A 12,851-nucleotide genomic window follows, 5' to 3' on the forward strand; every position below is an offset into this window, starting at 1 on the left:
TATTATCATCTTCCTTATCATTTTCCAACACTGCTAGCCTTTGTGCTCTCAAGTATTACCTGCCTAGCTGGCCCTGCCTTCACCCTCCCCTCCGTCCGCCTGGCTACATTTTTTTGCCTGCTTCCACCTGTCATCCACTCTCCCAACTCTACCTCTCCCTTGCCTTCATCTGCCTGTCATTCTCCACCCTTCCTTGGTCCACCCATCAGCTACTGGTCCCTATCTCGTCATTCCTTCCCTCCTCTTTATACTTGCTATCTTCTGGCTTCATTCTCATTGCGGGTACGGAATTTCAAGCTGAAATGTCAACAAATCATTTCACCTCCAGGAAAGGCAGTGGAATCTTTGGCTTTATATCAGAGGAATAGCAGAAACATTTATGAGGATACTCCAACACTCAGTACCTTTTTGCATTTGTACACATCTCTTATTTGAATGGCACAGCATTATCACTGCTGCCTCACAACCCAGTTGCCCAGGTTCAATCTTGACCTAGGGTTTGGCCATTATATAGTTTGTAGATTCTTCTTGTGATGACGTGGGTTTTCCCCAGATATACTCCTGCTGTCTCTCGGGTCCCAAAGATGTACTGATTAAGTTAATTAATCACTGCAATGTTTATTGTTTTTTTTTGGTTATTGGGTGGCAGAAAAAAATGGAAGGGGAAGGCAGTTGGGCGACTGAGAATGGATTAAATGTAAATCAACAAGGAATAAATCTGAGGGGAATGCATTGGGAGTCTTAAAGCTGCAATAGAGTATGCAAATCTGTCTTCATCTGTACTAAGTGTTCTACTTTTGTCTTGTCCAAATTTGATCATGTGACTGTTCCCCACAAACGTTGTGTGGAAAATGTGACCATAGGTTCCCAAGGGCAGAGTTCACAAAGTGCGAGATGCATTTCACAGAAAATTCCACAGAAAAGCATGTTCTCATTTTGTCCTCCCTGCTCTCTGCTTTTGCCAAAACAAGGAAACGGGAACTAGAATTTTTGGGAATCTAATGGTTAATGACTTAAAGTCCACTGCAGTGTAGATATGAATGGCAACCATTTCAGTTCAATGGACTAATGTATGATTGAATCGTGAGTTGAGGATGTTAACTAGTTGTAAGGTTGCACACATGCTTATAGCTTACTGGAACCATAGCCCGACCACATTCACTGCCGGTAAAATAAGTCACTTTGAGCGACAAAATTGTTTTGCCGCTTGAATTTCAAAAATAATATTAATTCTAATTAATGTATGAAGCAGTAACAAAAGTGGGTTATTGAGTTAAATTTGTGATTTTGACATTGGTAGTACTTTTAAAGCATTTCCTACTGGGGTAATAATTAATGCAATGTGTCAATTTTGTGATAAATCGCCATCCCAACTGTAATTTAGCTTTTGAGTAGAGTCATAGAGTCTTAGAGCTGTACAGCATGGAAACCGAGCCTTCCGTCAACCTTGTCCATATCAACCAAGTTGTCATACTGGACCGAGTCTTTTCTCTTTAGGCTCTTCCATTTATTGTATAAATCCTGTTCTGGTATGATATACCAGAGTCCAACACCTCACATTTGTCAGTATGTACTTATTTTCTCTGTTTTGACTGGATCCATTATAAACCTAGTATGATTATTAGTTTCTGGAATGTATTTTTAAATTTTATTTTTGTGGCATTTGTAGGCATTTAGACAACCATCAACTATGGGACCCAAATGCATTTGCTGTTTCCTGCTTTAAAATTACAATGTATTCAATACAGGTAAGTGTACAATATTTTGCAATTGGGACAAACGTGCAGTTCTATTTATTCAAAAAATCAAGTTGTTACTTTTCTGCACCATGGATGATAGAGAGACAGATGGGTGTAAAATGAGGGTAGAAGCAATAGGTAGCAAGGTGAAAAGTAAACGTGGCAGGCAGACAAATCCAGGGCAAAAATCAAAAAGGGCCACTTTTCAACATAATTGTATAAGGGGTAAGAGTGTTGTAAAAACAAGCCTGAAGGCTTTGTGTCTCAATGCAAGGAGCATTCGTAATAAGGTGGATGAATGTGCAGATACTTATTAATGAATATGATTTAGTTGGGATCACGGAGACACGACTCCAGGGTGACCAAGGCTGGGAGCTGAACATCCAGGGATATTCAATATTCAGGAGGGATAGACAGAAAGGAAAAGGAGGTGGGGTAGCGTTGCTGGTTAGAGAGGAGATTAACGCAATAGAAAGGAAGGACATTAGCTTGGAGGATGTGGAATCGATATGGGTAGAGCTGCGAAACACTAAGGGGCAGAAAACGCTAGTGGGAGTTGTGTACAGGCCACCTAACAATAGTAGTGGAGTTGAGGATGGCATCAAACAGGAAATTAGAAATGCGTGCAACAAAGGTAAAACAGTTATAAAGGGTGACTTCAATCTACATGTAGATTCGGTGAATCAAATTGGCAGGGGTGCTGAGGAAGAGGATTTCTTGGAATGTATGCGGGATAGTTTTCTAAACCAACATGTAGAGGAACCAACGAGAGAGCAGGCTATTCTAGACTGGGTATTGAGTAATGAGGAAGGGCTAGTTAGCAGTAGTGTTCGGCGTGGCCCCTTGGGCAAGAGTGACCATAATATGGTTGAGTTCTTCGTGAGGATGGAGAGTGACATAATTAATTCAGAAACAAGGGTTCTGAACTTAAAGAAAGGTAACTTTGAAGGTATGAGACATGAATTGGCCAAGATAGACTGGCAATTGATTCTTAAAGGATTGACGGTGGATATGCAATGGAAGGCATTTAAAGACCGCATGGATGAACTACAACAATTGTTCATCCCAGTTTGGCAAAAGAATAAACCAGGGAAGGTAGTGCATCCGTGGATAACAAGGGAAATCAGGGATAGTATCAAAACAAAAGATGAAGGATACAAATTAGCCAGAAAAAGCAGCTTACCAGAGGACTTGGAGAAGTGTCCAGCAGAGGAGGACAAAGGGCTTAATTAGGAAAGGGAAAATAGATTATGAAAGAAAACTGGCAGGAAACATAAAAACTGACTACAAAAGCTTTTATAGATATGTGAAGAGAAAAAGATTAGTTAAAACAAATGTGGGTCCCTTGCAGTCAGAAACAGGTGAATTGATCATGGGGAACAAGGACATGGCAGACCAAATGAATAACTACTTTGGTTCTGTCTTCACTAAGGAAGACATAAATAATTTGCCGGAAATAGCAGGGGACCGGGGGTCAAATTAGATGAAGGAGTTGAGTGAAATCCAGGTTAGGCGGGAAGTGGTGTTAGGTAAATTGAATGGATAAAAGGCCGATAAATCCCCAGGGACAGATAGACTGCATCCCAGAGTGCTTAAGGAAGTAGCCCCAGAAACAGTGGATGCATTAGTGATAATTTTTCAAAACTCTTTAGATTCTGGAGTGGTTCCTGAGGATTGGAGGGTAGCTAATGTGACCCCACTTTTTAAAAAAGGGAGGGAGAGAGAAAACGGGGAATTATAGACCAGTTAGTCTAACATCGGTAGTGGGGGAAAATGCTAGTTATTAAAGATGGGATATCGGCACATTTGGAAAGTGGTGAAATCATTGGACAAACTCAGCATGGATTTATGAAAGGTAAATCATGTCTGACAAATCTTATAGAATTTTTCGAGGATGTAACTAGTAGAGTGGATAAGGGAGAACCAGTGGATGTGTTGTATCTGGACTTTCAGAAGGCTTTCGACAATGTCCCACATAAGAGATTAGTATGCAAACATAAAGCACACGGTATTGGTGGTTCAGTATTGATGTGGATAGAGAACTGGCTGGCAGACAGGAAGCAAAGAGTAGGAGTAAACGGGTCCTTTTCAGAATGGCAGGCAGTGACTAGTGGGGTACCGCAAGGCTCAGTGCTGGGACCCCAGCTATTTACAATATATATTAATGATTTGGACGAGGGAATGATTTGCAACATCTCCAAGTTTGCGGATGATACGAAGTTGGGGGGCAGTGTTAGCTGTGAGGAGGATGCTAGGAGGCTACAAGGTGACTTGGATAGGTTGGGTGAGTGGGCAAATGCATGGCAAATGCAGTATAATGTGGATAAATGTGAGGTTATCCACTTTGGTGGCAAGAACAGGAAAGTAGACTGTTATCTGAATGGTGGCCGATTAGGAAAAGGGGAGATGCAACGAGACCTGGGTGTCATGGTACACCAGTCATTGAAAGTAGGCATGCAGGTGCAGCAGGCAGTGAAGAAAGTGAATGGTATGTTAGCATTCATAACATAAGGATTTGAGTATAGGAGCAGGGAGGTTCTACTGCAGTTGTACAGGGCCTTGGTGAGACCACACCTTGAGTATTACGTACAGTTTTGGTCTCCTAATCTGAAGAAATACATTCTTGCCATAGAGGGAGTACAGAGAAGGTTCACCAGACTGATTCCTGGGATGGCAGGACTTTCATATGAAGAAAGACTGGATAGACTCGGCTTGTACTCGCTAGAATTTAGAAGATTGAGGGGGGATCTTATAGAAACTTACAAAATTCTTAAGGCGTTGGACAGGCTAGATGCAGGAAGATTGTTCCCGATGTTGGGGAAGTCCAGAACAAGGGGTCACAGTTTGAGGATAAGGGGAAAGTATTTTAGGACCGAGATGAGAAAAAAAAAATTCATGCAGAGAGTGGAATTCTCTGCCACAGAGGGTGGTTGAGGCCAGTTCATTGGCTATATTTAAGAGGGAGTTAGATGTGGCCCTTGTGGCTAAAGGGATCAGGGGGTATGGAGAGAAGGCAGGTACAGGATACTGAGTTGGATGATCAGCCATGATCATATTGAATGGCGGTGCAGGCTCGAAGGGCCGAATGGCCTACTCCTGCACCTATTTTCTATGTTTCTATATGAACATTTTGAAAAGTATAGTTGAGTCTGGTGTCAATATTCTGCACATTTGAAGCCATGGAAATAAACAATTGATTATCTGCAGAGTTACTGAGATTTCTAAAATGCAAACTTCTGGAAATGTTTAGCAGGTCCGGTAGTGCCTGCAGAAAAAGAAACTGGTATCAATTCAGCTTGAAGATCCTTCATCAGAACTGGGAAAGATAAAGTTGATTTTAATTTGTAGAAAGGGAGGCAGAGGAATGGTTAAGACAAAAGTAATATCTTTAGTGTCGGCTAAGAGAAACCACAGTCTGAAGAAGGGTTTCGGCCCGAAACGTTGTCTATTTCCTTCGCTCCATAGATGCTGCTGCACCCGTTGAGTTTCTCCAGCATTTATGTGTACCACAGGGATAAACTGTGAGCAAGGTCATCCAGGGGTGGGTTAATGGTTAGTCTGAACAAAACATCGAAAAAGCAATAAAATATGGCCATTACAGTGTATAAATTCAATGAATGTAAATCGTCATTCATTTCTTCTCTGACCTGAATGTGTTCTCCTGCAATGTTATCACAAAACCTAATATTAAAAACCCATTACTAGTTTGAGGAACAGTACTTCACCTTCCACCTAGGCATAGTGGAGTCTTCCTGACTTGAGGTTGAGTTCTACAACTTCATAACACTCTTTATCAGAACTGGCCATTTGTGATATATGCTAGTTTTCCTTTTTAGTACAGACTAAACTATTTGGCATTTTCCAATTTTTTACCTTTGCTATGTTCTCACCCATGCTATTGATTCCATTGTTTTTATTTTTATTTATTTTTTTAATTTTATTTTTATTAGAAGTACGGTAAGTTACAATAATACACAACACATATGTCTTAATACATTTTTTCTACCGCTTCATTTTTTGAGCTTTAAAAAAAAGATAGAAGTAAAGGAAGTAAGGAAAGTGCGCAAGAGTCGTGAAGGTGCAAGAGAGTGTTGAGAAAAGAAAGCCCCTTAGAAAAGAAGTTAGAGAAGGAAGTAAAGAAAGAAAGTAGACCCTAGAAAAGAAGGAAAAAGAAAGGAGAAACAATCGTTCTATTATAACATTAAACTCCGCAGAAAGGGGACTACCAACCAAGTCTGTTTTTGTTGGGTTTTTTTACCCCCCGTTGCCAGATCCTGGTACTGATTCCATTGTTTTTATACTTTGTAAGGATTCTCTCTAACTGTTCCCATTTACCCATCAAGAAATGTTCTTGTTTACTGTTAGTCTCCACGACAATCCTAAGCTATTCCCTTTATGTTATTTATTCCTTCCCATCCTCTGCAACTTGAAATACCTTTTTTTAACTTCCTATTAGTTCTGGTAAAGGGTCATCGATCAGAAAAAATCCACAAATGCTGCCTGATCTGCTGAAGGTTTCTGGCATTTTCTGTTTTGTTTTAAACCATATGTTTGTTTTGTGTTGATCCATTTGTAGTGCAGTTGTAGTGTTATGGGGAGAAGGCAGGAGAAAGGGGTTAGGAGGGAGAGATAGATCAGCCATGATTGAATGGTGTCGACTTGATGGACCAAATGGCCTAATTCTGCTCCTATCACTTATGCGCCCTTATGCAAAATAAATTAACATTTTATCTAATTCGAGATCTGCAGTGAGATCAAGTAAGATTGTGGTTAAATTACCCGTTTCAGCAAATTTAAATTGTTCAGCATAGTTTTCATTTTGAAATTCCTTTCCTTACTGGTATGAAAATATTTTGTAGTGCCTCAATTGCATGCGTTTCAGGTGTGCTTGTTACAATATATGCCTAATGTTACAGGCTCAACATTCTCATCATGTGATTCAGCAAATTCTTCGACACCTGGACACTCACAACAAGGATTCTCCGAGAGTTCGAGCTGGCATTGTACAGGTCCTTTTAGAGACCATTACGATTGCAGCCAAAGGTTCTGTTGGTAAGTAGGGTGAACAGTGAACGAAAGAGTGAATGCTAAGATAATTAACAATGCTGATTGTTTGAATGTTCACCTGATGTTCACTAGATGTAACGGTGAGGGTTATGGTTTAATTCCTTCGCCAGACACCACAGCACCAGAGAAAACTCTTCTGGTTTGCCAGAAGATAGACACAAAAAGCTGGAGTTACTCAGCAGGTCAGACAGCATCTCTGGAGAAAAGGAATAGGTGATGTTTCGGGTCGAGATCCTTCTTCAGCTTTTTGTGTCTATCTTCAGTTGAAACCAGCATCTGCAGTTCCTTCCTGAGTGGTTCTGAATGATAGTGAGATGATCTTGGAAGAGTAAATGATTATAATGCAACATGCAACACTTAATTTAGTCGTTTTTAACTGTGACTACTTAGTTTCTGAATCCGTGTCCATGGAAACGAGATATTAACCAATGCAAGCATTATTGTTGTCAGGCGTATATAGTTAACAACGCTTGGTGGACTCCAGTTAGTGGCAGGTGGCTCCGTACGCAGCTTGACTCACAGATTTCCCTTGTCAGAGGCCGAAGTCCCATCCATCGAACGTCCCCACCCACCACCCCGTCCAAGCTGTCTTGTACTCTTGTGTACGTGCAGATCAGTTCGTTATTGCTTTGTGCACTTTAATCAGACAACTACTTTCTTGCCTGCACCTGCATCCTTATCAGCAACAAATTACTGCAGAATGTGCACATTCAATCTTTTGGCGGGGTTCTAAAGTAGCTCCATAGCCATTCTCTAGTCACCCTCCACTCACTCAACCTGTTACAACGTAACCCTTTCCCTACAACAATCATCAGTCAAATTACCTCACACACAGAAACTTTTTTAAAGTATCATCTTTACTATATGATGCTTCAGTTCTAACTCCTTTCCGATGTTGTCCTGTGATTATTTTTTGTTTTAAAAATCTCACTCGCTGGCCCACTCAGTTGACTGTTTTCCAACTGTTGCTGCATTAATACAGTTCATTGGTATCTGACATTTGTTCTAAAATTCAGTTTTGCATAGAACAGTGGATTCGTACAATGTAGAAACAGATCGTCTTAGCCTACCTTGCCCATGCTGACTACGATGCCTACTTAATTAAATGACCAGCAGAGTGCCCTAAAACACTCTGCTGGTCTAGAGTAAGCTCAGCATCCTGCAATAACTCGTCGCGTAATTTATCATTGCGGACACCATAGACCAAATGGTCACGGACTAGGCTATCACATATATCCCTGAAATCGCATCGATTGGCAATGTGCTTCAACGCACGGACATACATCTCCACAGGTTCATCCTGTCTCTGGCTTCGGGAAAAGAACAAATGCCTCTCCATGACCAAGTTAGTGCGTAACTCACATAACTGTCGGAATTTGCGTAGTAGGCAGTCAGGGTCACGGATAGACTCAGCGGGACTGATCTGGACACCAGCCGTGTCAAACCTAGCCAGTTCATAATGAAATCTTCTGGCAAGTCGAGCAACTTCTGTGCCTGCTAGATTAAGAATTGACGCTCGAACACCGGGAGCAGCACTAGGGTGAGCTGCTTCAATGTAAATGGTGAAATCTTCTTCAAATACGCGCCACCGTTCTGCGAGGTCCTCGTCAAACACCAGGATCTCTGGTTTTCTGAGAGCAGAAGCCACAGTAATATATACCGGTGAAAACAACAAACTAAAATAAAAGCAATATAATTAAGCAAGGAGTGAGTTCGTACACCCTAACATCATGTCGAGCTTCTGCTGTTGGAATAACTTAGGTCACACACAGTGATTAAGATACAAAGACTTTATTAGCGTTACAGCCTAGGTAACTTCATCTTAATATGTAACTCAAGACTGAGGGAGAAAGGGCTGCAAAGCTTTCTGTTAAACTAGTGGGCGTAGCTACAAAGTATCTCATCGCATGAGTGACACTGATCTACAGAGATACAGCATGGAACCAGGCCCTTTGGCCCACCCAAGTCCATGCCAACCATCGATAACCCATTCTCATTGGTTTTATGTTATCCCACTTTCGCTTCCACTCCCTATCCATTAAGGACAATTTTACAGTAGTCAATTAACCTCCAAACCAACATGTTTTTGCGATGTGAGAAGAAACTGGAACACCCAGAGGAAACCCATGCAGTCACAAGGAGAATGAGCATACTTCACGCACACAACACCAGAGGTCAGGATTGAACCTGGGGTCTCTGATGCGGTGAGACAGCAGCTCTACCAGTTGTGCCACTGTGCTGCCCCTTATCATGTTTTTGAAGCTAAATATGTAATTGTTGTCTGGCTAATCCAGACTGTGCTTGTGTATTGGGGTATGATTGCTCGAGTTACCTTTCTTTGTATTCTCTTTCTCCTTTTCTTTTCAAAAGATCACAACTTAAAATTTAAGTGAGTACCAACCCTGAATTTTCTTTTTCAACCTAGGTCCAACTGTTTTAGAAGTATTTAACACTTTGTTGAAACACTTGCGCCTCAGTGTTGATTTTGAGTTGTCCAACCTGCTTGCGTCTTCTGGTGCTTTATCAACAAACAATGATGAGAAAGTAGTTCAGGATGCAATTATACAGACCATTGGTGAGTACAGTTCTTTAGTAGTGAAATTGTGTATATTATTTCAGATGACATTAATTCTCCATGCATGTTAATGGTGTAAATTGGAATGGAAAATATTTCACATTTTCGTTCGGTGAATTTTTACAACTTCTGTGCCATTTTTATTTTAAGTTTTAGTGATCTAATTTCAGTTTCCAAATCAAGCATAATTTAGGGCTGGCAAATGCTGTGAAGTGCTGGCACTTAGGCGGTTAAATGTCAGCAATCTGGTATCCTACATTAGAATGCAGAAGCCCAGGATTTTAATAGTTATCCAGCACTTAATCAAAGGAATTAATCTGCTCACTCAATGTAACTCAGTTTGGACAGGACAAAGATATGTGACCCTATTCATTGGCACTGCAGGACAGCTGTAAGAAAGAGCATTAAGAAAGAGATTGAAGATGGGTCACGACACAAGACATCTTCTGTCTATTTCCTCCAAAGATGCTGCCTTAACTGCTGAGTTATTCCAGCACCTTGTGTTTTGCTCAAGATTCCAGCACATGCAAATGCTTGTGTCTCCATTAAGAATTAATTTTGTTTTAATTGCAATTGCTTTGATGCTGAAGGAAGCAGCTGATGAAGGCAGCTAACCACAGACTTCAAATACAGTTAGGAATGGGCTATGAATGCTGGCCTTGCCAGCTATACCTATTTCTTGTAATTAAATTTAAAACAAATCTTTAATCACCCCGACACATATAGTTGTAAGTATTCTCCCCTGCAAATTTCTGGAAACAGATTGGAAACCATACAGTAAGAGAAAATGAGACATGTGGCATCTGAGAGAACACGGCAAGCAGCAGCCTGCTGGTGTGAACCTTTTTGAAGTTTACAGAACAGAGACTGCAAAAAGAACCGTGTTTTGGAATGAAGAATTCAGTGTCAAATCATGTACGGAAAGGGAAGATTCGATTGGGAGAGCAAGGTGAAAATGAAAGGGTGTGTGTGGTATCTGTAAATTTCCAATGACAACATCAGGAAACAAATTGCCTCCTCAATTTTTAACTAATTTTCAGCACCAAATAATTTGACTTGCAGTAATTAACACTTAGTCATTTTATCTAAGTAGACCGTAAAATTGAAATGACGTGTCAATGCTGGAATCTCATGAAGAGCTTGAGCTCTAAACAATTATAAAAAGCCAACAGTAAATAATGGTGGAGGACCACATCTGACAACAGCTTCTTAATGTCAATGATGGATGGCACATCTTGCTGCTCTAGTGGCATTTATGCATAAATAAGCAATAATTTAAGAACAAAATTAGGGCCATGGCAGCTAGGCTTTAGACAATTAATTAGTGTCTTAAAGACGTTTTGGTCTTGTTGTGATGTTTTGTTTTGATATATGGAGATAGTGTGGGCAAAATATCATGTGCAACTACTTTAAGTAGGCAGTAAACAATGAAGTGTTTCTAAAAGTATCTATACTATTACTAAAACTCACATCTTGACCACTTCCGTTTTTTTTTTAAATTTGCGCAAAAACAGTACCCTATATCGCTAGGATTTTATCGCCACCTTACTCACCGTTCTCTTCTGCTCCGAGTGCACCAAGTTTTACAATACAATACAATACAATACAATACAATTCAATTTATTGTCATTTGGACCCCTTGAGGTCCAAACGAAATGTCGTTTCTGCAGCCATACATTACAAACAAATAGACCCAAGACACAACATAATTTACATAAACATCCATCACATTGCTGTGATAGAAGGCCAAAAAAACTTCTCTCTCCACTGCACTCTCCCCCCCCGATGTCAGAGTCAAAGTCAAAGCCCCCGGCGGGCGATGGCGAATTTTCCCGTGGCCATTAAAGCCACGGCGGGTGATGCAAGGTCGCACACCGGGTCTTGGTGTTAGAGCCCCCGGCGTGCGCTCGCAGAGTCCCGCAGCCATTCCAAGCCGCGCGGGGCGGTGCTGTAAGGCCCCGCTCCAGGAGCTCTTCAACCCCGCATCTCGGGCGGGAGAAGTCGCCGCTGCGGAAGCCCCGAAAAGCGGTCTCCCTCCAGGGACCCACGGGCTCCCGGTGTCACTGTCCGCCAAACCCGCAGTTGCAGCCACCGAATCTCCGGGGGTCGGGTCGCAGCAGCGTCCACCACAGCTCCACCCGCTCCGGACTCGGCCAGCTCCGCGACGGTGAGGTGAGTAGTCGGCACCACAGCCCTCGGTCTTCCTGTTGGAGGCCGCTCCTCGTTGCAGCCCCAACGACCACGGAGACCCGACAAAGAAAAGGTCGGGTCTCCCGTGCAGGGAGAGATTTAAAAGTTACCCCCAACCCCCCCACACCACCCCCACCCCCCCACACACATACCCCAACAAAAAATAACAAAAACTACATTAAACAAAGACATAAAATAATAAAAACGCAGACGGACTGCAGAGGCCGCTGCTGACGAAAGTCGCGCCGCCCACCGAATATCGGTGGAATATTACAAAGGTTATGAGGGTTTAAACAATCCTGAGATCAGCAGATTGGTCCTCTCGCCTGTCAGTCATCATAAAGGTAACGCCCCTTCCGGGTGAGAAGAAAAATCCCGGAGGCGGGGCTGAGTCCACAAGCCGTGTGGAGTCGGGGGAAGCCGCTGTGTGGAGTCGGGGGAAGCCGCTGTGTGGAGCCGGGAGGTGCTGTGTGGTCCCTCCCCACCCCATTCCTCCCTTCCCCCCCCCCCATCCCTTTCCTCCCTCCCCCCTTTCCTCCCTCCCCCCCCTTTCCGATCTCCCCCCTCCACCCCACACACCCCCCCCTCCCCCACACACTCACCCCCCTTTACCCCTCCCCCTTTCCTCCCCTCCCACACACCACCCCCCTTCCCCCACACAGCCCCCTCCCCCACACAGCCCCATCCTCCACACAGCCCCCTCCCCCACACCACCCCCCTCCCCCACGCTCCAAGTCCCGTTGATCATATTGATTCAGGCTTTGGTTCATGACATTTTAATTAAATGTTTTTATTGTTATAATGCTGGCAGTATTTCATGGTATTTTCAAAAGCAGGTACACATTTTTTGTGCGGGATTGATGAATTAGTAGCAGCTTGGCCCAGGTCTGTGTCAGACAACGATATTGCTTAAGCTCACAAGAAACTCCAGTTGCTGGTTTACACAAAATGCACAACGTGCTGGGGTAACTCAGCGGGTCAAGGCAGCATCTCTGGAGAATATGGATAGGTGTCGTTTTGGCTCGGGACCCTTTCTCAGACTGGAGAAGAACTTCTTCAAAGAAAGCATCCCTTGAGGAGAATTTCTGATTTAGTCATGTCGTAGGGATAGGAGTAGAATTAGGCTATTCGCCCCATCAAGTATCTCCACCATTCAATCATGGCTGATCTATCTCTCCCTCCTAACCCCATTCTCCCCATAACCTCTGACACCTGTACTAATCAAGAATCTATCTATCTCTTGCCTTAAAAATATCCTCTGACTTGGCCTCTACTGCCTT

The 12,851-nt window shown here is 42.6% G+C and overlaps 1 protein-coding gene across 5 annotated transcripts in view; it reads left to right on the top strand.

Annotated features, from left to right (window-relative positions):
* efr3a (EFR3 homolog A) overlaps positions 1-12,851 on the top strand; it is a 128,679-nt gene that overhangs the window by 68,814 nt on the left and 47,014 nt on the right. For all 5 annotated transcript variants that reach the window (XM_033019662.1, XM_033019665.1, XM_033019661.1 and 2 more), the window contains 3 exons: positions 1,670-1,748; positions 6,656-6,791; positions 9,232-9,381. In XM_033019662.1, coding sequence (XP_032875553.1) covers positions 1,670-1,748; positions 6,656-6,791; positions 9,232-9,381 — 365 coding nt within the window. The remainder of the gene's footprint in view (positions 1-1,669; positions 1,749-6,655; positions 6,792-9,231; positions 9,382-12,851) is intronic.

Source organism: Amblyraja radiata, chromosome 4 (assembly GCF_010909765.2).
Source record: "Amblyraja radiata isolate CabotCenter1 chromosome 4, sAmbRad1.1.pri, whole genome shotgun sequence".
Classification (NCBI taxonomy): Eukaryota; Metazoa; Chordata; class Chondrichthyes; order Rajiformes; family Rajidae; genus Amblyraja; species Amblyraja radiata.